Consider the following 26,511-nt stretch of genomic DNA (forward strand, 5'->3'; position numbering starts at 1 on the left):
ATATTTAAGTCACACAATTCTGTTTTACTTAATTTTAAAGAAGGACTTTTCCAAAGCAATCTTTTTGTTTTGTTTTGTTTGAGACAGGGTCTCTCTATGTAGCCTTGGTTGTTCTGGAACTCCTTATGTAGACAAGGCTGGCCTCAACTCACAGACACCCTCCTGCTTCTGCCTCGGCCCCAATCATCATCATCCTCCCCTCCTTCTAGACAGGGTTCATGCATCCCAGGCTGGCCTCAAACTCAGAGATCCACCTGCCTCTGCTTCCCAAATGCTAGGATTACACTCATGCTCCATCGTGCCTATCTTTATGTGGTGCTGGAGAGCAAATTGTATATTAGGTGAGTGTTGTACCTACCAATTAAGTCACATTCCCAGCCCCCAAAGTAGCCTTTTTAATTAAAAACATTTGGTAAGTATCATCCTTTTTTGTGTGTGTTTTTCTCTAATGTGCATCCCTCATCAACATCATTGGTGTTAAAAGACAAAAAACAATCACAACTACAATAATATGTAGATTGTCCATGTATGAAGAGGTATATTTGACATTCTTTCTAGCCATTTGGTAGAAATGCAAGAGAAAAGACACATTCCTTTTTCTCTGCAGGACTCTGGAATGTGAGTTTAACTAAGCAATTCAGACCCGAGTAGAAGGTCTTTAACTGAAAAGGAAACAATGCCACTTAAGAGCCAGTGTGCATTTTCATGAGACTAAATGACAATAAAGGAATGCTTGTTGATTTTTCTGGTGGGAATTTGGTTGTAATCTAACACTCCAGGGTTTAAGATAAACTACTATTGCTAATATTATGATGTTAATTCAATGACTGCCTAAACCCTTTCATTATTTTCCTTTCTTTAATGATTTATTTATTTTTATGTGCATTAGCATTTTGCCTGTATGTATGTCTGTGTGAGGGTGTCAGATCCTCTAGAACTGCAGTTACAGACAGCTGTGAGCGGCCATGTGGGTGCTGGGAATTGAACCTGTGAACCTGGGGCCTCTGGAAGAGAGCAACCTCTGAACTGCTGAGCCATCTCTCCTCTATTTTTTTTTTTTTTTTGCAAGGGGGGTGGTGTCTTTCTTTTCTTTGTTTCTGTTCTTTTTCTCCTTTCTCCTTTCCTCTCTCCTTCCCTTCCCTTTCCTTCTCTTCTCTTCCCTCCCCTACCGCCTCCCCTACCCCCTTCCCCTTTCCTCCTCCCCTGCCCTCCCTTTTCTCCCCTCCAGTCAGTCCCTTTCCTTTCCTTGTGGTGTAGCCCAGACTGGCAAGGAACTCACTGCCTCCTCAGGGCTGAGATTACAAGGTTCACTAGGCCTGGCTTTGAAATCTGTAGGTTGTATAACACCATGAATTGCTGGTTTGGTTAAGGTCCGGAGCAGATTTTGTTGCTGTTTGAGCCTAATTCACTGGAAAGAAGTACTTAGGCTTTGAAGGTGGCCGTTCAAACAAGCGTTAGCAGGAAGTATCCTGCAGCAAGCACAAATGCTCTCACTCCATGCATGACATTCAGAACAAAGACACATTCTTAGGAATACTGTGATTTTTGAAGCATAGGGTCAGAAAATATTTATGATTTCTTTATTATAACATTATTCTCATGTGGGTTGGAACTGTAGCCTTTTTACACAGATTTTTTTTAGCAGATTTTTAGCTATGTGGCCATGTTTATTTTTATGTGTGTATGGACAATTTGTCCAATTTTTTAGTCTTACGTGATCTGAAAACGTTTTTTAAAAGCACTGTAAAAAACTAAATTGCGTTTTCCTTTCTCCCACCTCAGAAAGTTAATTTAAAACACTGCAGATATTAAGGATATTAAACTTCAGCTTTGATTTGCAACAAAAAATCCACTTAATTTTTATTTTCACTTTCAGGGTTTAATCACCATGGATTTAACTCTGTGGTAACTTTTGAAGAAATATTGCAATTCCTATCTTTACTATGTTTTATTTTATAAGCCGACCCACTTGGCTAGTTCACAACCTACCTCGGTGCCCACACTTGGTGCACCCCTGGAGTCCTGGTACCGCCCACCAGGAGTGGGTACGAATCACGACCCCTGGGGCTGATGGACTGGCCAGCAAAGCCTGGTCTCGAGGCTGTCACCCGCTGGACGCTGCCAATTGGTTCAGGGTGAAGGCGCGGAACCAATAAGAGCCACGGTGCTCAAGAGCTTGGAGCGCGCGGGAAAGAGAACCATTTAAACTGTGGCGGGAACGTCATTTTCGGGTTCTTGTCCAGTTAAGACATCCGCAGCTGGGGCGTCGGTGCGAGTTGTCTCTTGCTGTGGGAACATGGTGCGGACCAAAGCAAACTACGTCCCAGGAGCCTACAGAAAAGGTGAAGGGATACAGCGCGGGGCTGGGGGCTCCCCAGGCAGCCTGTCCCCAGGATGGAGAAGCCCGTGGCTGCTCCCCAGCCCCCATGGAGCCCAGCTAGGGGGGCAGGCTCCAGGCCCTCACCTTGAGGGAGCTGTGGAGGACCAGGCGAGGTCGTTCTGGGGCTAGGCATCACCCCACTCTCTGCTAGGCTGGGCCTGGTAGAACAAAGCTCCGGGGTCCGAGCTCTCCAGCCTCTTCTGAACGCCCCCCCTTTACCTCTCTTTGCAGTGGTGGCTTCTCGAGCCCCTAGGAAGGTGCTTGGCTCCTCCACCTTTGTCACCAATTCTGCATCGTGTTCATCGAGAAAAGGTAGGACGGGTCCGGAAAGCTTAGGAGGTAAAAGAACACCCCTGAAAGGAGGTCAGACCTGGCACAGTCGTCCTGAACTGTGAGGCCCTGACCCACGGTGGACTTATTTATTTTATTTTTTTTATTTAGTTTCCTTCCTCTGGAATTTGTTTCCTTTGACATTCTCACTCCTAAATTTCTTCCTTGCCCTCTAAGGGGGCCTTGCTCTTTGAGCAGGCTTGGTTAGGGCCTCTCAAGTCTTAGCGGTGAGGTACAGTTTATTTTTAAACCTAATTTTTTGTTGTTGCTGAACAGTGTTTTTTAGTTTTTCTTAATAGTAACAGTTACTATTTTCTTGGAGGCTACTTGAGTGCCTCATTAGATTTAGAGTGATGGCTGACAGTACTACCACATTTTGTGTGTGTGTGTGTGTGTGTGTGTGTGTGTGTGTGTGTGTGTGTGTGTGTGTGCTTGTCTGCCTATCTGTCTATCCAACCGTGCAGGAAATCTCTGGGAACTGAACCCTAGGCCTTGCAGGCAAGTACTCTACCACTGAGCTACATCTCCGCCCACACTGTCCCAGTACAAGTGTCTTTGCTTTTGTCTGCCCTCCCTCCTCCTCTGCTCCCTGTTCCTTCCCGCCCTCCCTCTCTTCCGCCCTCTTCCCTTTCCTTCTCCCTCTTTCCCTCTCTCTTCCTTCTTCCAAGGTCTCATGCAGCCCAGGCTGGCCTCAAAATTTCTACATACAGAGAATAACCTTGAACTCCAGATCCTTTAGCCCTCTTTCTGATCCTCTACATCCCCAGTGCTGGGATTACATGTATGTGCCATGGATGCCAGGTTTATTTTGTGCTGGAGATCTAACCCAGGGCTTTGTGCATGCTCGGCACACTACTGAGCCACATCCACACATCCTCCCTCTTCTTCCCCTCTCTCTCTCTCTCTCGATTGCTGGGATTACAAGTATGTACCACCAACACCCTGCTTTATTTTTTTGAGATGGGATCCTTGGTATGTTACCCAGCTGCTGTTAAAACCCTCCTGCTTTTAGCCTTCTGAGTAGGTAGGATCACAGGAGTCAGCCATCATGCCCGATAATTCATGGTTTTTATGCTAACCCAACCCCACCACCACCATACACCATTATTTATTTGAGATAGGATCTTTATGTGCATTTAGCCAGATTGGCTTTGATTCTCTGCTGTTTCAGCCTCTGGAGTGCTAGGATTACAGGCATGTACTACACCGTACACAGCCCTCAATTTTCACCAAATCTAAAAATTTCATTAGAAAATATTTACTATTTCCACCTCTTAAGATAAGGCAGTAGTAGACAAAATTTTTGAAAGTAGATAAATGTATTCAGAATGTCTTATATTTTGTACAACTGGAGTTAATTCTATCAAGGCCACCTCCCATTGTCTGGCCTACTGCTAAATCACTAGATCTAATTGAATAGGTCCTTAATATGTGTTAAGCAGCCAGGCAAAAAGTGCATTAATCCTAAGTACTCTGGAGGCTGAGGCAGGAGGACAACTATATATTCAAAGCCAGCCTGAGCTACGAAGTGAGCACCAGGTGTACTGGGGGCCCTAGCAATATGCTGTCTCACAAGAATAATCAAGAAAACAAGAAGTGGCTTAGTGTAGTGGCACGTGCTTGCAGCCCCGGCATCTGAGAAGTAGAGGCAGGAGGATCAGGAATTCAAGGCTAGCATCAGCTAAAAAGTGACTGTGAAGCCAGACTGGGGTATATAAAATACTGACTCATCCCCGACTCTGCCAATAAAAAAAAATGGTCATAGATTTGTGTTTTTAAGGCCAAAAAATAGTATTCTCATTCCAAATGATTCTTATTACATATATTTATTGTCTGTGTGTTTGTGTATGTGTGTGTGTTCAGATGTGCATGGATTTGTACACTATTACACACATAGGGAACTCAGAGGACAATTTGTGGAAATCAGTTCTTTCCAGCCCAAACTCAGTATTCTGAAAGAAACAAGTGTTCTTTACCACTGAGCACCACACCAGTCTGATTTTTCTAATTTAAGATGTTTGTTGTATTACTTAATACCTCTTGGAGTCTGATATTAAAGAAAGGCAATTATATGTTTTTATTTAGTTCTGTTTCTATTTTATAGCTGAAAATAAGTATGCAGGAGGGAACCCAGTTTGTGTGCGCCCAACTCCGAAGTGGCAAAAAGGCATCGGAGAGTTCTTCAGGCTGTCCCCCAAAGATTCAGAAAAAGAGAACCAGCTTCCTCCTGAAGAAGCGGGGTGCAGTGGCTTAGGAACAGCAAAGAGAAAGTAAGTGTTTATGTTCTGGAAGACAAAGAAAATGTCCCCTTAAAAATAAAAGACAAATGGGATAGTGAGTAATTTTAAAGTTTCTCTTCAAGCTAGTAAGAAAAGAAAAACTATGCTTTAACTTTCTTATGTCATTCTAAAATTTCAAATATCTTTCAAAAATTAATTTTTACTTACTCTAAAGAGGCTTGATTCCTATTCACTTATTATTCCTCTAATTTTTACAGTTTTGTTTTTGTTTTTACTTTTTGTTTATTTTGTTTGTTTGTTTGCTTGGTTTTTGAGTCAGGGTTTCTCTGTTTAACAGCCCTACCTGTCCTGGAACTCTGTAGACCAGGCTGGCCTCAAACTCACAGAGATCCACCTGCTTCTGCCTCTCGAGTGCTGGAATTAAGGCCGTGCACCATTACCCGGCTTGTTTTGTTTTTTTTTTTGAGACAGTCTCTGTATGTAGTCCAGGACAGACTTGAACTTCTTGTAATTCTTCTGCCTCAGCCTGCTAAGTGCTGGGAAGAGAGGCATGAGCTACCACACTTTATAGTCTGCCTACCTTCCTCCTTCCCTCTCTTCCCTCCTTTTGCTCCTTTTTTTCTGACTTTTTTTTTTTTCAAAAAGAAATTTCTATGGCAGTTCATTTAGTTTGAATTCCATTGAGCTACTTATACCCCACAAAATTACTAGTTAAGTGTAGCTCAGTTTAGTGTGCATGCAGTCTGTTTAGTCTCCAGTACCAAAACAAGTAATAATACTATGTGTTGAACTTTCACGAGAAATATATAATTAATATATATAATATATAAACAGAAATTACTCTATAGAAACAACCAATAGAATTCTGTAATTTTTTTTTTTTTGGTACCTTCTCTGTAAATCCTAAAGAATTCTTCAAACTGGGGCTGAGCTTTTTAAATTATTTTTTTGAGACAGGGCCTCTGTTCTGTAGCTCTGGCCGTCCTGACATTCACTACGTAGGCTAGGCTGGCCTTGAACACAAAGAGATTCATCTGCCTCTGAATGCTGGGAGTAGAGGCACCACCATGCCAGCTTGTTTTTAAGATTAATGAAATGAGAATGCTAGTGATAAATATTGAGCTAAAATTCTGGATATAAAAGTATAATATTTGGGGCTATAGAGATGGCTTGGTGTTTAAGAGCATGTACAGAGGATTCAGGTTTGGTTTCCAGCACCTACATGGCAGCTCACAACTGTATGTAACTCCAGTACCAAGGGGACTAATACCTCTTCTGACCTACTTGGGTTCCTGTAGCATGTGATATACATGCATACAGTTGGGTACAAACATACATGTACCCATAAAATAAATGTATATAAAAATAAAATTTTTTTTTCAAAGTACAATCTGCTTTTCAAGACACATACACTATAGGAAAATATAACAAGTATCAATAATTATTTATCTGGGTAAAAAATCTTGTCTCATGCTACATACCATAAATTTCTAACAATCAACATCTATCACTTTAGTAAGAATCACAAAAAAAGCCAGGCATGGTGGCCCATACTTTGAATGCCAGCACTAAGGAGGCAGAGGCAGGTGGGTCTCTTTGAGTTCCAAGCCAGTCTACTCTATACTGTTCCAGGACAGCCAGGGCTACACAGAGAAATCCTCCCAGTCTTGAAAAAAAAAAAAAAAAAAAAAAAAGACAAAAAAAGGGCTGGGGATGTAGCTCAGTGGAGAAAACTTAGCGTGTTTGAGGCATTAGCTTCATTACTCTGCACCTAAAAAAAATCAGGAAGAAAAGTATTTGAATTCTTGGAGGTCTGTATAAGTATTGAAACCAAGGCATACACCATGGAGGCTGTATGAAAGTCGGAGGACACCTTTAAGGAGTCAGTTCTCTTTCCACTTCTATATGGGTTTCAGGAGTTGAACTCAGGGGTCCAGATTCAAATGACAAGCAAGCACTGACCAGCTGAGCCATTTCACTGCCCCCACGTTTTCATTTTCTTTTTTGAGACAGGATCTCACTCTGTAGCCTTGACTGGCCAGGAACTTACTATGTAGCCCAGGCTGGCCCGGAACTCAGAGACTCACTTGCCTCTGCCTCCTGAGTGCTGGATTAGAGGTGTGCACCAACATGTCTTGCCCACTATTTCCTTTTCAAAAATCTTTTAATTCTAAAGGAAAGACTTGTGAGATTGAGGGGCTAGCCTGAACTACCTGAGATCCTGCTTCAAAAAACAAAACCAAAAGAGGACTTGGGTGTAGAAAGAGGGTGTGGCACCATGACACTGTCATTGTGATGTCTCCATGAAAGTAAGACCTAGTTTGTAATCTTCACACCAGCCAAAAGCCTAGAAAACTTCCAGCTCAACAAGCAGCAAGCTGGACACTCAGCACCCTGACCCCCAGGGGCGAGAGGATGGCGGTCAGACTCTGTTTGGGGCTGTTGCTCCTTGTGGTCCTTCCGATGCAGGTTGAGTCATTTGTCCCTTTAACCAGCACAGCGGGCCCTACCTACTATGAAACTGATGCCCCTGAAGCCACCACCGTGGTATCCTCCAGCAGCTCCCTAAAAGCTATAGCCAGTATCCTTGGGGTCTTGCTTACCTTTCTGTGTCTTATCCGTTAAGAGCCTCAAACCAGATCACATTCTAATATTGGACCAAGTGGCATCTGCAAATCCAGTGTTACAAGGAAAACAACCAGGTCTTCACAGCTACTCATCCCACTGGGTTAGTAACACAGAAAATGCTGAGAAGCTCAAACTGGACTGCCTTGAAGATCATCTCAAGGGTTAATTAGATGGTGGACACCAATCGTAAATCTCCTGGAGTTTCACATATAAAAATAAAGAAAAAAAAGACAATGCTGAACATTGGTTAATGATTTCATTAAATGTGGTTTATGAAATATGGATCATTAAAAGTCCACCTTGAAAATAATTTCACTTTGATCTAGAGAGTAAGTGTGAAGTGTGGAATGGAGATTCAATGTTCTGTATGGTGCACTAAAACAAAAGGCCTATAAAGTAGTTAGAAAATGAGAAAATATTTCAGACTTTACATGTACTTTGGAAGGAAGTACAAGATACTACTGTAAATTCTCTTCTCTGCCATTCTTTCTGTGCTACAAATTGAACTCTGGGACTTGTAAGCATTAGACAAGCTCTACCACTGTGCTAAAGTCATTTAACTCTGTTTTCCTCTCTCTCTCTCTCTCTCTCTCTCTCTCTCTCTCTCTCTCTCTCTCTCTCTCTCTCTCTCTTTCTTTCTTTCTAGATGTCTCACTCTGCAGCCCAGGCTGACCTTGAACAAGTGGCAACCCTCCTACCTTAACCTCTCTGCCTCTCTGGTTTTGGGATTAGAAGTGTGAGCCACCATACTTGGCTGCATTTAGCTTTTTGTACAGTAACTGACATTGGGGCAATGATGGGTTTGAATCTGCTTCCTGAGTATTAATCCTCTACCTGGTAATCCAGATTTGCATTGAAATCATTCTGGAACTAGAGCCTTGTACTCTCTTCTGCTTTGGCTGCCATAATGATGAGACTGGGCTTGGAGATGTGCCTCAGTCAATGACAGAGACTTGTCAGTGCAAGGCCCTGGGTTCAACATCTTAACACTGCAAAAAAAAAGATAATGCATTTGATAGGCATTTTACATCATGCTCAATTAGTGATTTTTTTTTTGGGGGGGGGGTTTCGAGACAGGGTTTCTCTGTAGCTTTGGAGTCTGTCCTGGACTAGCTCTGTAGACCAGGCTGGCCTCGAACTCACAAAGATCCACCTGCCTCTGCCTCCCAAGTGCTGGGATTAAAGGCGTGTGCCACCACCGCCCGGCTTCAATTAGTACTTTTAAAAAGATTTATTTTTATCTATGCATATATGTATGTGTCTGCATGAGTTTATGTATACCACATATGTGCAGGTACTACTTACAGAGGCCAGAGGGCATGGATTCCCTGGAACTGGAGCTACAGGTGGCTGTGAGCCACCTGGTGTAGGTGCTCAACTGTGTCCTCTGTAAGTGCTCTTGGTTCCTAAGCCATCTCTCCAGCCCACAACTCATCTTTCTTACATATATACTTAAAAGCTACACAGGTCAGTCTGGGTTACCTGAGACCCTGTCACTAAACAAACAAATAGAAGACAAAAATGACTTTCTATCACATGGAGAGAAATTATATAGTCTCATAAACAAGTTTAATCTATAATATAAATCAGCAATAGCCAGACATGGTGACACATGGCTTAATTACAGAGGTTGAGACAGATCATGACTTCAAAGTCATCCTACAGTACATAGTGAGACTGTCTCAAAAAAACAAAGCCAGTGAGAGGGATATAGTTCCATGGTGGAGTACTTATGTAGCATATGTGAGGGCTGGATATGAACTCCTGTCTTCTACAAGAGCAGTAAGCACTCTTAACCACAAAGCCATCTCTCTGGCCTCCAAATGTCATTTCATTCTTCTTTGTAGCGAAATTAAATTTCATTGTGTATATGTGTCACAATTTCTTTATTCATTCATCTATTGACACAGCTGTAGGCTAGTTCATATCTTGGCTGTTGTGATCAGTACAGCAAGCATCTGCTTAAATTTTGTTTGTCTGTGTGTCTGTGTCTGGACGTGCATAGATATGCATATACATTTGTACATGTGGAAGCCATAGGTTAACATGGAGTGTCTTCCTTTTCTATTTTATTTTTCCTGAGACAGGGTTTCTCTGTGTAGTCCTGGCTGTCCTGGAACTCACTCTGTAGACCAAGCTGGCCTTGAACTCAAGAGATCCACCTGCCTCTGTCTCCCAACTACTGGAATTAAAGGTGTGCGCCACCATTCAAGCCTGGCTTCGAATGTCTTTCTCAATCACTTTGTGCCTTATTTTTCTGAGACAGGATCTCTCATTTTACCTGGAGCATGCTGATTTGACTAGACTGGCTGGCCAGTGAGCCTCAAATCCTCCTGTCTCTGCCTCCCCAGCACTGGGATTCCAGGCATATGTCATTGTGCCAGCGTTTTAATGTAGATTCTGAGGGGATGGAATTCAGCTCTTCATGTTTGCATTGCAAGCATTTTACCTATCAAGAAGTCTCTTCAGCTCCATTTACATAAATCTTGAACATAACTATTATGCCTAAAGAAAATCAGGCCTTGCAAAAAGGAAGTTTGGGTCATGATGTGTTTGTCTTAATTTCCAGGAAAACACAATGAAGACCTTTCCATAATCTATTAGTACACGAAGCAATGGTAATCTCATACCAAGGCTGAATACTTTGTTATAGCTTCCTTCTTTTAGTATCTGGTCTATGACCATTGAGGCTCACTGGATCTCATTATCTCACTTGGAAACTAAGGATTTTAGAGTAAATATCACTAAGCTTTGTTAACTCTAAAATAAAATTGTGATTTATGAGAAAGTTTTTAATTGATTTACTATAAAAAGGATGGTAAGTACAGAATGGTTTTGGATTAATATTAATGTACACTTATTCAAATGTTATGATTATCATAGCCTACCAAATGATTTAGAGTTTTTTTTTTTTTTGTTTTTTTGTTTTTTTTTTTTTTTTTTTTGGTTTTTCGAGACAGGGTTTCTGTGTGTAGCTTTGCGCCTTTTCCTGGAACTCACTTGGTAGCCCAGGCTGGCCTCGAACTCACAGAGATCCGCCTGGCTCTGCCTCCCGAGTGCTGGGATTAAAGGCGTGAGCCACCACCGCCCGGCAAGGTTATTTTTTTAAAGAATACATCCATGTAGTCCAAAGAATATGGCAATTTGTTTGCTATATTTTTTTCTCTATTCAAATGAATTTTTTTACTTTGTATACCATAAAATTTTTAGTAACAGGTTATATTCTATTTATCAGTCCACTTAACATTAAAACCAATGTTGTGGGAATGAGATATTTTTAATAGTTTTTAACAGTTTTATACATATATTTGATATTTCTTTTTTAAGATTTATTTTTATGTGTATTGATGTTTTGTCTGCATGTGTGTCTATGTGAGGGTGTCAGATTGGAATTATAGACAGCTATGAGCTGCCATGTGGGTGCTGGGAATTGAACCAAGAACCTCAGGAAGAGCAGCCATTGCTCTTCACTGCTGAGCCATCTCTCCAGCCCTTAATCATACTTCTATTTTAAAGATTTAAGTTATGTTTATAGGTATGTGCATGGTGAGTTTAGGTGCCTGGGGAGGCCGGAAGACAGCACTGGGTCCCTTGAGATTGAAGTTATGGCGATTGTGAGCTGTCCAACGGGTCCAGGGCACTGGACTTGGGTATTCTATAAGAGCAGCAAGTGCCCTTAACTTGTGAGCAGTCTCTCCAGCCGCCATTTATTTATTTGTAGACTCTATGTATCCCAAGCTGTCCCAGAACTCACTGTGCAATCCAAGTAGGACTTGGAATTCGCAGCAGTCTTCGTGCCTCAGCCTCCCAGTGCAGGAGTTACACATTAAGATTTGCATTTTTATTTTTTATTACTTTGTAATATTTATTTCATTTTTTGTGTCTGTGTGCGCATGCACACACGTGGGTACCTGTAAGGCCCAAGAAGGTATTGAATCCCCTGGAGCTGGAGTTACAGGGTATGTGCTGGGAACTAAACTGTTGTCCTATTCAAGAATGAATGAGCCATCTCTCCAGTTTGTTTCTTGTTTTGTTGAGACAGGGTCTTACCACATAGTTCTGGCTGATCTGCTACTTGGTATGCAGACCAGAGAGTAGCCTCAAACTTTTTTTTTTTTTTTTTTTTTTTTTTTTTGCAATCCTACTGCCTCATCTTCCCTAGGTGTTGGGAGTACAGGCATACACTGCTTACCTGGGTCCTTTGAAATAAAACTCACAACATAAACCGGGCGGTGGTGGCGCACGCCTTTAATCCCAGCACTCGGGAGGCAGAGCCAGGTGGATCTCTGTGAGTTCGAGGCCAGCCTGGTCTCCAAAGCGAGTTCCAGGAAAGGCGCAAAAGAAAAGCTACACAGAGAAACCCTGTCTCGAAACCCCCCCCCCAAAAAAAAAAACAAAAAAAACCTCACAACATGTCCTAAATGAAAAATGCTGCCAGGCGGTGGCACCTGGAAGGCAGAGGCAGGTAGATCTCTGTGAATTTGAGGCCAGCCTGGTCTACGGAGCAAGATCCAGGACAGGTTCCAAAAGAAAAAAGTAAAAGAAAAATGCTGATTCCATGAAATAACAGGGAACAGTGTTTAAAAAAAGTTTTGTTGCACTAGTTTTTGGAGTTTGTTTACACTTGCTAATTACTGGAGTTTAATTTTCTCTCATTTGTACTTACTTGAGCACACCTACTTCATTATTAATGTTCTGATTTCATAAACAGTTGATACTTGAGTGATTGAAGTTCTTTTCTTCACAGAGCACGTCCTTTGCAACCTGATCACACAGATGACGAAAATGAATAGAACTCATTCTCCTGAATAATGCCTTCAGTTTACTTAGGTATTCTGGGATGTAAATTTGGGTAGACGTGTTTGTTCAATTGGCTTGTTGAACAGGCATTCAGTTAAGGGGGGGGGGCGCTAAAATTTCACCATTCAAAAGCAACTGGCTATGAAAAGGGAGAATTTTTATAATTTGTAAATTATAATTGCATACTTGAATTTATAATGTCATATGTTGCTTCTTTTACCTATTAAGCTTCTTGCTAAAATAAACATTGCATGATGTTCTAATTACTAATCTAAGTCTTTGAGATTTGCTTAGATCTTTGTACTAATACCATTTTATGGGCTGTATTATTATGTGAAATAGTGCTGTATTATTATGGCTTGTTTGCTTTAAAAGTCGGCGTAGTTGTTTTCACATTAAAAAATTAGTATTAATTAAATTTAATCTCTTGTCATTTCTCAAAATGGGGGGGGGCAAAGATAAAATGTTGAAAAAGTTAGCTGTATGCTTTTTAAGAAATGTTAGCTGGGTGTGGTGGCACACACTTTTGATCCCAGGTTTCTGGAGGCCAAGGCAGACGGATCTCTGTGGTTGGAGGCCAGCCTCGTCTACAGATACAGCCAGTTGTACAGAAAAACCCTATCTCAATAAAAGAAAACAGAAGAAAATACTAATAGAATCAGGAACAAAGATTCCATAGATACATTAAAAGAAAAATTTTTCTTTTTCTTTTTTTTTTTTTTTTAAGAAAGTTGGGGAGGAAAGGGTTTATTTGGCTTACACTTCCATGTCACTGTTCTTCATTGGAGGAAGTCAGAGCAGGAACTCAAGCATGGCAGAAACTAGAGGCAGAAGCTGATACAGAGGCCATGAAGAGGTGCTGCTTACTGGCTTGCTCTTTTTTTTTTAATTTTTAATTATTTTATGTGCATTAGTGTTTTGCTTACATGTAGGTTTGTGTGAGGGTGCTAGATCTCCTGGAACCTGAATTGTAGACTGTTGTGAGCTGCCATGTGGGTGCTGGGAACTGAACCTGGGTCCTTTAGAAAGAGCAGTCAGGGTCTGGAGAGATGGCTCAGAGGTTAAGAGCACTGGCTACTCTTCCAGAAGTCCTGAGTTCAATTCCCAGCAACCACATGAAGACTCACAACCATCTATAATGGAATATGGTGCCCTCTTCTGGTGTGTGTATACATAATAAATAAAAATTTTTAAAAAAAAAAGCAGTCAGTGCTCTTAACCTCTGAGCCATCATTCCAACCCTAAAAGAATAATTTTTCTTGGATATATATTCAATTTAGTATAATAAAATATTACCTTTTGCATATATATATATATTTTCTTTTTTTCCCCTGAGACAGAATTTCTCTATGTAGTTCTGGCTGTCCTGGAACTTGTTCTGTAGACCAGGCTGTTCTCAAACTCAGAAATCCACTTGCCTCTGCCTCCTGAGTGCTAGGATTAAAGGCCTGTGCCACCACGCCCAGGTTTTGCCTCTATTTTTTAAGTTGAAAATAAAATATTTGAAAAAATCATTCTATAAATGAAGTTTTATGTCTCTAGTCAGAGTTTTCTCTTCGTTTCTCAAGACGACTTGAGGTTACTGAAGAGACAGGTATAGTAGTAATTGTTTTGAGGCAGGATCTCATGTAGCCTCTAAGTGCCCTGAACTCAGTATGTAGAGCAAGATGGCCTTGAACTCACAGGGATCTGTCTCTGTCTCCCAAGTGCTGGGATTAAAGGTATGTGCCACCATGTTAACTGATACACTTGACTTTCTCATTGTGTTTTGTTTACTGACAGGCTATCTGTTTTCAAAATTAACCATGTTTTTAGCAGCCATGTTTTTGTGAAACTTGTTTAAAATAAATGCTCAGTTTTACAATACAGTATCCATTTGTGTTTCCTATACTCTATACTATTTTATTTCCAAATACAAGTATTGGTGTCATTTTTTAAATCAATTTACATGTCCTGTGAGGCCAGGCCAGCTGATTATAGATTTTGTTTTTTTTTTAGTTTGTCTTTTACACTTAGACATTAAGCAGAACCTCTTTTAATCTCAAGTACTTTGAAAACTATGTTTCTTGTTTCTTTTTTTGCTTGTGGTTTTGGCTTTTTAAATAAAGATTTATTTTTATTTTGTTGTTTATGAGTGTTTTGCCTGCATGCATATATGTGGACCGTGTGTGTGTGTGTGTGTGTGTGTGTGTGTGTGTGTGTGTGTGTGTGTGTGTGTGTGTGTCAGAAGAGGGCCTCAGATCTTCTGGACCTGGAGTGAAGAGACAGTTTTTGTCAAGTGGGGGCTGGGAACTGAACCTGAGTCTTCTGCAAGAATAGCAAGTGCTCTTAACCACTGAGCCATTTCTCAAGACCTCCCCCCACCCCCGCCTTTTTTTTTTTTTTTAATCAAGACAGGGTTTCTCTGTGTAGCTTTGGAGCCTGTTCTGGAACCCACTCTGTAAAGGTACTGGAATTAAAGGCGTGCACTACTAGTCCCATGTTTTAGCTTTAGAAAGGGTCTCACCAAAGCTCAGGCTAAACTGAAATTCTCTATGTAGCCCAGGCTGGTCTTGACCTTGAGGCAGCTATCCTCCTCATCTTTCTAAGGGATGGGATTATAGTTGCCTACACAAAGGGGTAAGTGGTTTTTTGTTTTTTGGTTTTTTTTTTTGGTTTTTCGAGACAGGGTTTCTCGTTGTAGTTTTGGTGCCTGTCTTGGAGCTCTCTCTATAGCCCAGGCTGGCCTCAAACTCACTGAGAACCGTCTGGCTCTGCCTCCCGAGTGCTGGGGTTAAAGGTGTGTGACACTGCCCGACCAAAGGGGTAAGTTGGTTTTGGTTTTGGTTTTTTTTTGTTATTTGTTTTATTTTTATCTATCTGTCTATCTATCTATCTATCTATCTATCTATCTATCTATCTATCTATCTATCTATCTATCTATTTTGTTTTTCAAGACAGGGTTTCTCTCTGTAGCCCTGGCTGTCCTGGAACTCATTTTGTACATCAGGCTTGCCTCAAACTCAAGATTCACCTGCCTCTGCCAGGATTAAAGGCATGCACTACCATTGCCTGATTTAGGTTTGTTTTTAAGAAGTAGGTTAAACCAAGTATTTTTTTCTTTGAAGTTTATTTATTTATATTTTATGTATGAGTGCTCTGCATGTATACCTGCAGGCCAGAAGAGGGCTTCAGATCCTATTATAAATGGTTATAAGCCACCATGTGGTTGTTGGGAATTGAACTCATGACTTCGAGAAGAGCAACCAGTGCTCTTACCCGCTGAGGCATCTCTCCAGCCCCTAAACTAAGTCTTTTAAAGTCAGATTTTAGTAGCTCTGAAATTTGATTTGCTCTTTTTCACTAGTAGAGCTACTTATGCTGGTGAGCCTAATGAGGTCAAATTTTGATGTATATAATTACTTCCAAAATGTAATGTACTGGATTTATTTACAGTATATATGTGTGTGTGTGTGTGTGTGTGTGTGTGTGTGTGTGTGTATGTGTTTATATATATGGGTGTGGATGTGTTGACATGCATAAAGGTCAGAGGACAACTTGTAAGAGTTAACGGTTTCTACCATGATCAAAAATTCAGGTCCTCAGACTTGGCAGGGAGCACCTTTACTTACTGAGCCTTCTCTCCAGCCCCTTCCTGCCCCTCCCCCTCACCCCATTTTGAGATAGTCTCCCTATATACAGCTTATCAATTCTACTAAACTTAGAATCTTCCAGATTAACTCTTTTTTTTTTTTTTTTTAGAAAAACTGGAAGTTTAGGAGGATCTTATCCAACCAACATTATCATATATATATATATATATATATATATATATATATATATATATATTTATCTTCAAATCAGATTTGGAAGATTGTTAGAAGCCATCTTGTTCAACCTAAGCCAAACGGTAACTCTTTAATAAATGGACTGTCCTATCACTTAACAACTATAATTGTAAAAAATGTTGAGTTTGAGTCATTTTAACTTATCTATTTTTGGTCCATTCTTGAAAGAACATGCTATTTTACATGTCAACCTTCAGTTATTTAAAAATAAATGTTATATATTTAGCCTTCTCTTCCTCAGGTTTAATGTTTTATTGTTTGTCACATATCCTGAGTTTCTCTGAATCACTTGTGTATTTTTTCAATTGTTTATTGCTTAGGTACAGAAATAGTAAATTTGGCTAAATTTCTTCTTACTGGCCCTGAATATTCGTCATAAACTATTCATTTCTAGTTTGGTATTATTTTTAATGATTTATTTTATGTGCATTGGTCCTTTGCTGGCATGTGTGTCTGTGTGAGGCTGTCAGACCCCCTGGAACTGGAGTTACAGACAGTTGTGAGCTGCCATGTGGGTGCTGGGAACTGGATCCAGCTCCTCTGGAAGAGCAGCCAGTGCTCTTAAATGCTGAGCCATCTCTCCAGCCCCGAGTTTGGCATTTTTTTATGTTTAGAGAAACCAGACGAACTCTAGCAGTACCTATTTTGTTTTATTGTTTATAACTCAGATTGGTCTTGAACTTGATCTTTTGTCTTCTGAGTGCTGGTGATAATACATATGTATTCTACCGTATTTAGCACTCTAACAATGTTCAGCACTAATTAGAGTATTGAGTTTCCAAAAAAAAACCCACCAAATTTACTTTTTAAATTTTTTTAAAGATTTATTTATTTTACGTGTATGAGTATTTTGCCTGCATGCATATATATGTGCACCATATGCATACCTGGTGCCATGGATCCCTGGAACTGGAGTTAAACCCAGGTCCTTTAGAGGAGCAGCCAGTGCTCCTAACCACTGAGCCATCTCTCCAGCTCCTAAATTTGCTCTTTTTGTTGTTTAGTCCAAGTTGGGTTACAATTCATATCAATCCTCTGTACTCAGTTTCTGGTTGTTTTTGCTTATTTGTTTGTTTGGTTGGTTGGTTTTTCAAGACAGAGTTTCTCTGTGTAGCTTTGGAGCCTGTCCTGGAATTCACTCTGCAGCCCAGGCTGGCCTTGAACTCACAGAGATCCACCTGCCTCTGCCTCCTGAGTGCTGGGATTAAAGGCATGCACCACCACCACCTGGTTTTACTCAGTTTCTGAAGTGCTGGAATTACAGGCACCATGCTCAATTTAATTCTTTAAGTCATTACAAATAAAACAAAATTAAAAAGTGAAATAAAAAAGACACTGTTGGGGTTGGGGATTTAGCTCAGTGTTAGAGCGCTTGCCTAGCTAGCGCAAGGCCCTGGGTTCGGTCCTCAGCTGGGGGGAAGGGCGGTGCGATGACGAGGATGACACTGTTAGGAGGCTGGAAGTCCCATAGTATTCATATACAATGAAGGTACTGTACTGGCTTATGAAGGCAAAAGAGATCTAGCATATACACATAGTACTGTTTTACAGTTCATATTAAGAGTATATCCTGGGCCAGCCAAATAACTCCAAGGGAAAGGCAATTGCTGCTAATGCCAAGGCTGGCAACCCATGCTCAATCTCTGGGATCAACATGGTTGAAGGATGAAGGGCTCCTTCTGCATAGCCTCTGATTCCCACATTGACAGTGATACAAAGGCAGCAACACCTACACACAAATACATATAATAATAAAAAGAATATGGGGGGCTGGAGTGATGGCTCAGTGGTTAAGAGCACCAACTGCTTTACCAGAGGACCCGGGTTCAATTCCCAGCACCCACATGGCAGCTAACAACTGTCTGTAACTCTAAGATCTGACACCCTCACACAGACATACATGTATACAATGCACATAAAATAAAGATAAATAAATTGCTAAAAAAAGAATATGGAGTCCTGTAATATTATGTATAAAATTATAAAGGCATAGCTAAACTCACACATGTAGTTTTAGGTTAGGACTTTGCTACTCACCTTTCAAGGTCTCCAAGCAATGAGTATGTTGAAAAAGAAAGCATTACAAAAGCTCATGTGGTCATTTAGGATTCAACCCAGGTCTTCATACACTAATAGAAAAGTGAATTTTAAAAAACCCAAAGCTATAGGAAAGTAGTTAAATGCTGCTTATAAACCACTTCAGGCAGTGGATGAGTTATGCAAAGGTATGTGCATTTCCATATTAGTTTATGCTCATGGTTGATGATAACTTAATTTTATTTAATGAGGCAGTAATTTCTATAGGCCACATCTTTTTTGTTTGAAACCATAATTATGTTATAGTTCTTTAGGTACATCATAAGCTGTTGCTCATGGGGCTCCTATTTGTCTTTATTTTAAAATTTAAATGTTTGTATTTAGACCTGTTGGCAGTTGAAATACTAAACTGTGGCAACACATATTTACCACTCATTGCTTTGGGCCAGGTGTGTGTGTTTGTGTGTTTCAATGTGTACACATGATGATGGCAGAGGTGGAAATATTTTACGTTTGTTAAACAACCTGCTACCGGTACATTGGAGCCTAAAGTGGTTTCCTAAAAGCTTTGCTGAACCGACTACCTAGGATGAGTCAACTTAATGCCATCCTATGAGTCCAGGAAATGAACAGACCTGGTGTCTCTTTTTAAGTTACTAAACCTAGTTTTCTGTCTTAGCTGAGGTGAACAATAGCCTACCAATAATTTTGTGACCAATAAAACTGGGGCCTGCAGTTGCAAATGTTTTCACTGGCACAGAGAAAAATTCAGAAGCTAAACTTAAGATAGGAAAGCCAAAGCCAGTCCATCTTGGTGGTCCATGCTTTAAATCCCAGCACTCAGGAGGCAGAGGCAGGTGGATCTCTTGAGTTCAAGGCCATCCTGGTCCACATACTTCAGGTCAGCCAGGGCTTCATAGTGAGGTCCTGACTCAAAAAAATAAAGTCACGTGATGACCCCCACCAGGTTTCTCTTAATATGTAATGACTATAATGATACGGGCCATTTCATAAAGAGAGCATTATTTTGTTTGCTTCTGCCCAACAATCATTTACCAGTTTTTTCAAATGTAAGATTGAACCTAATGCCCGAGGCATGCTAGGTAAAATGTTTTAAAACTGAAACTCACCATGTAGCCTAGGCCTTGTACCCCCTATCCTCTTCTCTCTTCCTCTGGCGCCCAAGCATTACAGTCCTACTTATCATGTTCAGTTTAAATGAGGTTTTGCCCCCTCCCCCTTCTACAGTGCCTGGGAATCGAACTAAGGACCTGGTGCATGCCAGCATGGGCTGTACCATAGATCTACATCCCCAGCCTAAATGAGGTTCTTTGATGGACAACTTTCTTGTTCACAGTATAGGTATGATGGTTTATTCTGAAGGGAGGATTAGTTGTCTTCCTACTCAAGCTTGGTTACCGGCATCCTTTGGTCTTTTGTTTCGCTGTTTTAGGGAATAAAAAAAAAAAAAATTCCTCTGGTCAATTTACCTGGGCCGTCCCCCCCCCCCATCCCCCATTTAGATATAACTAGGTTATTTCCAGGTTACACATAAATACGCTAAATCTTCTTTTAAAAAGAAGACAAGCTAAGACAAAACTTTGCTTACCCGGTATTCGACTTCTGGGCCGTTTCAGAACATCGGCATGCATGCAACAGTCTGGTTGAAATGACAGGAAATCCACCAGAGGGAGACGCTTGCTAGACAAGGAGAAACGGAGAAACTCACGCAAGGGACCTGAGAGAGGAGCTTTGGGAGGAGCCGCTGAGTTGGCCTAGGATTCGAGAAGGGGCGAGGAGGTGTGTGTAGTGTGGCGCTGGTGCTGGAGAATAGCCGAGGGGACCAGACACACAGGCCTACTACCTGCGGCAGCGAAGCGTTTACTTGGCCCAACACTGTGAACTAAACGTCGAAGGATCTTTCCCAACGACAACACGAAGCTCCGGACCCAGCTCCCAACAGTCCCAGAAGAAATGGGGGTGGGTATCCTTAAAGGCACTTCCGCTTAGCAACCCCACGCTGTTGCTAAGGAGGGGCTGCAGCATGGACGACCCGGAAGTGGTGGTCTGAATTTCTCAGTGACTGCTGAGGGTTTGTCCTATCAGGAGAGCCAGGATGCTCTGCGGCTCCGGGAGGTGGGTGGGGCCAGCATTAGTACTTCCGGCTCGGCTTCGGCCGCCCCTCAACTCCTCTCCTAACCCCCACCCCCTCCGCCTCCTCGTCTCCCTCCCGCTCCTGGGAAAGCGAAGCCGTCGCTCTAAGGGTGGCTGAGAGAAGCACTCGGCGTCTTGGGGAGGGGACCGCGCCCGCCCCCTTGGAACCTTGGAGCGCGGCCGATACAGGTAGGTGCTCTGGCTTCGACAGGGTCTGGGAGACCGATCTGAGGAGATGTGTATGGATGTGTGTGTGCGTGTGTGTGAGAGAAAGAGAGAGAGAGAGAGGGGCTTTGGGGGGCCCTTCGCCGGGGCGGGGCGGTGGACGCCGGGATCCCGGGTGGGGCGCGGGCCTGTCTGTGGAAGGTTGCGTGGGCGGGACGGAGGGACCAGGGTCTTTGCGAGCGAAGAGTTGTGGGTGGCCGGTTAGACCCGGTCGCAAGAGGCTCTCTTTCTGAGGTAGCGACTTCGGCCAAGGCAAACCGGGAGTTTCCCACCTGGAGTGCCCGCTCTGAAAGGGGAAGGAGCGGGGAGCATCATCCCAGACCAAAATCAGGGTATGGACTTTGCTGGGTGGCTGTGGTCATCCCACACTTTACACTCTCCGCGTCCCGGACCCTTTCTGCTGGGACAGAGCCGGGCTTCGAGAGCTTGTGGGGGTTTCGTGTCTGCTGGGCATCTCGGAGCCGCCCTTGGCAGAGCTAGGGCAGAAGAGTGGGTAATGAGACCTCCCTCCACCCAACTTCCGTGCGCTTCCCCCGCTTCTTCCTTTATTGCTCCCTCGCCCGGGCGCCCTATAGCAGCGGTGTCCCCCAAGTGGGCACGCATTACATCGTAAAAGAAAAGAGCGTGGAACTGGGTTTGTTGCTCCTGGATGGTATTTTGGATGTTTGCAAAGGACAAGAATGGCATATTCTAGCAGTCTCCCAGACCGATATGTATCTGGTATGAATTTTCTTAGAAAAGTGCAATACTGGAAAGCATCTAACTATTCAAACGTAGCCGTATAAATGTACATGCTTACACACACACACACACACACACACACACACACACACACACGGAAATCCATATAGAGGTCTAGATGAGACATGTTGAGGCAAGCCTTTTCCAACTTCTTTCTCACCTGCCAGTAAACCTGCTGTGGTTTAAACGAATAAGAAATATTCTCCTCATTTATATTTAAAGTGACCAAATTGGAGGTAGTTTTGTGATATATGTCTTAGAATAACAAGTGAACATTTGGAGAGACGAGAGTCCTTCTACACTGTTGAGCTATCTCTTAATCTTTTAAGGAGATAATTGTACTCAAGTGGAAATGTTGGCTTTGAGAAAGATAATTCTGGGAGTGAACCCAGCCTGTGCTTCCTGTGAGTTGTTGACCTTGGTCAAGTCATAGACTATAGCAGAGTTTCAGTCTCTTCACAAGTAGGAGTTAAATTTTAATCAGTGTCATGAGAGGTAATTATTTATATAACCCCGTTTAAAACAAGTACCTTTGAATTTCAATATTGTCATTCATCATACATAGTTACAGTAGCCCAACTTAGTGGAAGGGGATTTTGAAGAGGAAACTGGATAATATTTGAAGAGTATGCAACAAGAATTTGAGGGTTCGATACATTATGTATATATATGCATATATAATTATTATTATTTTGGTCTTTTTGAGACAGGCTCTCACTATGTAGCTCTGGCTGTCCTAGAACTCATTATGTAGACCAGGCTGGCCTCAACTCACAGAGATCCACCTGCTTCTGCCTCCCCATGCTGGAATTAAAGGCATGCACCACCATGTCCAGCTTTATTATTATTTCTTCTTGTGGTGCTGAGCATCCAACCCCGAAGGGTCACACACATACAATGCTTTTCAACTATTGAGCTACAACTTTAGCCCCTAGAAATTTATCATAAGTATAATAAAATGCAATTATCAATAGTTCCCTTTTTATAGTTTATTTAACTTTATTTTATGTGCATTGGATGAAGGTGTCAGATCCCCTGGAACTGGAGTTACAGACAGTTGTGAGCTCCCATGTGGGTGCTGGGAATTGAACCCAGGTTCTTTGGAACAACAGGGCCCCCCCCCTTTTTTTGGTTTTTCAAGACAGGGTTTCTCTGTGTAACAGCATTGGCTGTCCTGGAACTTGTTCTGGAGACCAGGCTGCCCTTGAACTCCCGAGTGCTGGGATTAAAAGCCTGACTTCAATAGTTTCTTAAAGCATGTAGTAAATACTATTTGTTTCTTAAAATGACCAAAGTACATTTTATAGATATTTCTCAGATAAACTACAGTTGTATATATCGTGGATTGAAATGAAAAATATTTATAAGTAATTTATTTAAATTTTAACATCAAGTGTCTTTAAGGCAATTAGACTTGTAACATAAAATAGAAAATAGTTGTAATTTTAAGATTAAAGTCAGCATCATTTGCATAAATCATCTTAGTTAGATTTAGTTTATAATGTTAGCAAAATTTAATTCTGTTTTGTTTTTGAAACAGTCTCAGCATATAACTCAGGATGATCTTGATCTTGAGATACTCTGTCCCCTTGAGTGCTGCTGGTGTTACAGCTGTATGCTACTTCATCTGAGTTCTAGAGAATTCTTACATATAAACTATAAAATAAATGAAAACACAATAAATTTCTCCTTTAAATCATTAGTTATCAGAATGTAGAAATAATTTAGAAAATGAAAACTTGATATATACTCATTTGCTTTGTGGATTTAAAATAATAGTTTTTATGTAGCCTATTATTTTTGGCTTTTCTTTTCTTTTCGAGAAGGGTCTCACTGTATAGCTCTGGCTGGTTTGGAACTTGTTTTGTAGACCAGGCTTAACCTGGAACTCACAGAGATCCATTTGCTTCTGCTCCCTGAATGCTGGGACTAAAAGCAGACACCACCACACCCAGCTTATGTCGGATTTTCAACTAACGGGTTTTCTTTGTGGTTAGTAATTTAAAACATTTCAAATGTACTTTATACTCAAAAGAGGCTGAATATAAATAGCTCCCTTTAATATTTTTTTGCATGAAAAGTAGGTACAAGGTTTCCAATTCAGTGTGACCTTTCAGAGAGGTTTGTACATTTTTTTGTAAAATTGAGAGAAATTTTCAATATCTCTGTTTTAAGCTGAGTTGAAATTATGTTTTGCTGTTGTTGAGGATTTTTGGTAAGATTCAAATTTCTAAATGGATCTTTTTTTTTTTTTTTGGTTTCTCGAGACAGGGTTTCTCTGTGTAGCTTTGCGCCTTTCCTGGAACTCACTCTGTAGACCAGGCTGGCCTCGAACTCACAGAGATCCACCTGGCTCTGCCTCCCGAGTGCTGGGATTAAAGGCGTGTGCCACCACCGCCCGGCTCTTTTTTTTTTAATTTATTTATTTATTATGTATACAGTGTTCTGCTTACATACATCCCTTCAGGCCAGAAGAGGGAGCCAGATCTCATTACAGATGGTTGTGAGCCACCATGTGGTTGCTGGGAATTGAACTCAGGACCTCTGGAAGAACAGCCAGTGCTCTTAACCTCTGAGCCATCTCTCCAGCCCCTAAATGGATCTTTTAAGGGAACAGTGTTAACTATAAATCTAGGGGTTTGCTATGTTTTTTGAATTGTTATTTTTCATTTTTTGAATCTTAAAGTTAAGGTCACATTGTCTTTGCTATTAGCAGTGCCCATTTTTTACCTGTCTTTTAAAATGTTAATATTTCATTTATTTTCATATAAGGAATAGGATAGTAGCTGTTGATATGAAAAATTCACCAAAATTCTATGCCACAAATATAAAACTGTTGGAGATACTTTCCTTGGTGATCTTTTCCACAAAAAAGTATGTGACCAATCCAGCTTTGCATTTGTCAGTTGTGGAATTTGCTTGTGAGAGAATCTAAAAATTACTGACCCTTCCTTGAGCGTATCTTTGATGATCTTAAAAGTTTAGGCATGATAGAGGAGCTATATGTAGGGAAACATACACACATACATACATTTGTACATACATACCATGTAGTAGAATCGTAGAATAAGCAAAGTAGTTAATTGTGATGTGGTGCTGTTAAATCAGAAATAAAAGTTACTGTGGAAATGTTAAAAATTTTTTAAAAAGGTTCAGAAAATACTTTGTTTTTACTCCAACCAAGTGACTCTTCTCCCCTGAGCTTGTTTCTATCTTACAGTGTATTTTATGTAGGTAATTATTTAGCTTATCAAGTTCAATAATCTTTATATTAAGAAAAAAGACAATGTCACTACTTTTTTTTACAATTATTTATTTTTATTTTATTTTCATTGGTGTTTTGCCTGCATGCATGTGTGAGGGTGTCAGATCTTGGAGTTACAGACAGTTGTTAGTTGCCATGTGGATGCTGGAATGGAAACCAGGTCCTCTGGAAGAGCAGTCAGTGCTCTTAACTGCTGAGCCATCGTCTCCAGCCCCTGTAGCTAGATTTTAATGTGACCAGTTTTTGATAAAAACTGCTTCAGTGGTTTTACATACATAGTAGACTTTCCTGGAAGAACTTTGAATTTGTAAAATGATAGTTTTTCTCTTAATAGCTGACTCTACCCATTCGTGCCTAATATAGAATCTCTGAGAAGCTGGGAAGAAAAAAGAGTGAATTTACTTGAGAATTACCATTTTAAGTTTTATAGATTACTTATTTAGAAAGCTAAATTGGATTTTGACATTATTGGGATTGTGTTCAAGATGGACTAAGGGAAAAAAATTAGATGCCATCTGTTTCACATTCCTTCTTTCCTCTCCCCTCCCATGTTTTATGGCTTTGAATTCATCAGATTATTTTTCAGAAATATAAACCTTTAGTAGATTTAGATTATATAATATCAGCTATCAGTGAATGTGTAACTAAATAACTCAGATTGTTAGGGTGTTATATAGTACAATAGCAGGCATTGCTTAAAGGTAATTGTTGAATTATTTAACGTTTTCTGTGCATGAGTTAGCATCTTGCATCTTTGTTATTGTCTGGATAAATGTTTGTTTGGTTGGTTTTGGTATTTTGAGACAGGGCCTCATGTAGCCCAAGCTGGCTTCAAACTTGCCATATAGCCAATGCTGCCCCTAAGTTTTTGATCCTCCTGCTGATATCTCCCAGGTGCTAAGATTACAGGCCTGTGCCATCAGACCTAGTATTGATAAGCCATTTTTGTTATTCCTGCTTACTATAGTCTAATTTTGGTGAAAGTTGTGTGTGTGGTTTTTTTTTTTTTTTTAAAGGAGAGGGCTGGAGAGATGGCTCAGGGGTTAAGAGCACTGACTCTTCTTCCAGAGGACCCGAGTTCAATTCCCAGCACCCACATGACAGCTCGCACCTGTCTGTAGCTCCAGTTTCAGGGGACCCTGACACCCATGGCAAAAACACAAGTGCACATAGCAATAAAATAAAATATAAAAAAGGAGAGTATTAGAATAAATAATGGTGTTAGAATAAATCTTTATTCACTTGATCACAACCAGAAAAAAGAAGTCTGCTGAGAATTTTTACTTAGTGACAAACCCTCTTTAATTTTCCTTGTAGCAATAGTTTTTCCTTACCTATATACTATGGCTTGGTTTTCATCCAAAACTTATGCCCAATTCTATTTGGATTATTTTGGCAGGCAGGTGCTAGTCACATTTGAATCTAAATAAATCACAGGGAAGGGCTATTGGATTTCCAGAACTGAGAAAAAGCATACCTTGCTGAGGTTATAATAGTTGGTATTTAGTATGGCCTGAGAGACCCAGGCATCTTCGATAGGCTGTAAAGGAGAACTAATATGGTATCCCAGAAATGGCCTGAAGAGAGAGCCATCTGGACAGAAGAGAGTCACGCTTTGTCTCCAGCAGGAATGTTCTGGTGAGGTAGGAAGACAGATGGACTATCCCTACACCACTGTAGTCTGTCCTTCACTCAGAAGCTTCAAGTGGGCAGTGTAGTTATGTGGGGGCTGGGATGCCAGGGATAGGAATTGTTCTTTATTTGCCTGTCACAATGGAGGTGTAGACATTCTGGGAAAGGATTTTCTCTTGCCTTTTACATCATGGCCAGAGAAAGTAGGTGGACAAAATAGCTGTTGCCTTTTTCACCAAAGAGGATTTGGTA

General features: G+C 41.0%; 3 protein-coding genes across 9 annotated transcripts in view; 2 read left to right on the plus strand and 1 right to left on the minus strand.

Annotated features, from left to right (window-relative positions):
• Trip4 (thyroid hormone receptor interactor 4) overlaps positions 1-20,132 on the minus strand; it is an 80,944-nt gene extending 60,812 nt beyond the window's left edge. The window contains exons 1-2 of one of the 2 annotated variants that reach the window (XM_052712708.1): positions 20,107-20,132; positions 19,852-19,943 (exon numbers count right to left, since the gene is read on the minus strand). The gene's annotated coding sequence lies outside the window, so the exon portion shown is untranslated. Of the gene's footprint in view, positions 1-1,989; positions 2,166-19,851; positions 19,944-20,106 lie in introns of those variants that run through there. The other variant, XM_052712699.1, reaches the window with a different exon arrangement.
• On the plus strand, positions 2,165-13,567 carry Pclaf (PCNA clamp associated factor). The gene is made up of 4 exons (XM_052712782.1): positions 2,165-2,342; positions 2,612-2,692; positions 4,815-4,980; positions 12,326-13,567. Exons 1-4 carry the CDS (start codon positions 2,297-2,299, stop codon positions 12,369-12,371), a joined length of 339 nt encoding a protein of 112 aa, XP_052568742.1. The 5' UTR covers positions 2,165-2,296; the 3' UTR covers positions 12,372-13,567.
• Positions 20,133-20,389: 257 nt separating the features above from the next.
• The window catches only part of Csnk1g1 (casein kinase 1 gamma 1), a 151,082-nt gene continuing 144,960 nt past the window's right edge, over positions 20,390-26,511 (plus strand). For 3 of the 6 annotated variants that reach the window (XM_052712738.1, XM_052712723.1, XM_052712729.1), the window contains exon 1: positions 20,392-20,585. The gene's annotated coding sequence lies outside the window, so the exon portion shown is untranslated. Of the gene's footprint in view, positions 20,586-26,511 lie in introns of all 6 variants that reach the window. The other 3 variants (XM_052712753.1, XM_052712760.1, XM_052712744.1) reach the window with 3 other exon arrangements.

The sequence above is a fragment of the Peromyscus californicus genome, unplaced genomic scaffold (assembly GCF_007827085.1).
Source record: "Peromyscus californicus insignis strain IS unplaced genomic scaffold, ASM782708v3 Scaffold_11__1_contigs__length_118956290, whole genome shotgun sequence".
NCBI lineage: Eukaryota > Metazoa > Chordata > Mammalia > Rodentia > Cricetidae > Peromyscus > Peromyscus californicus.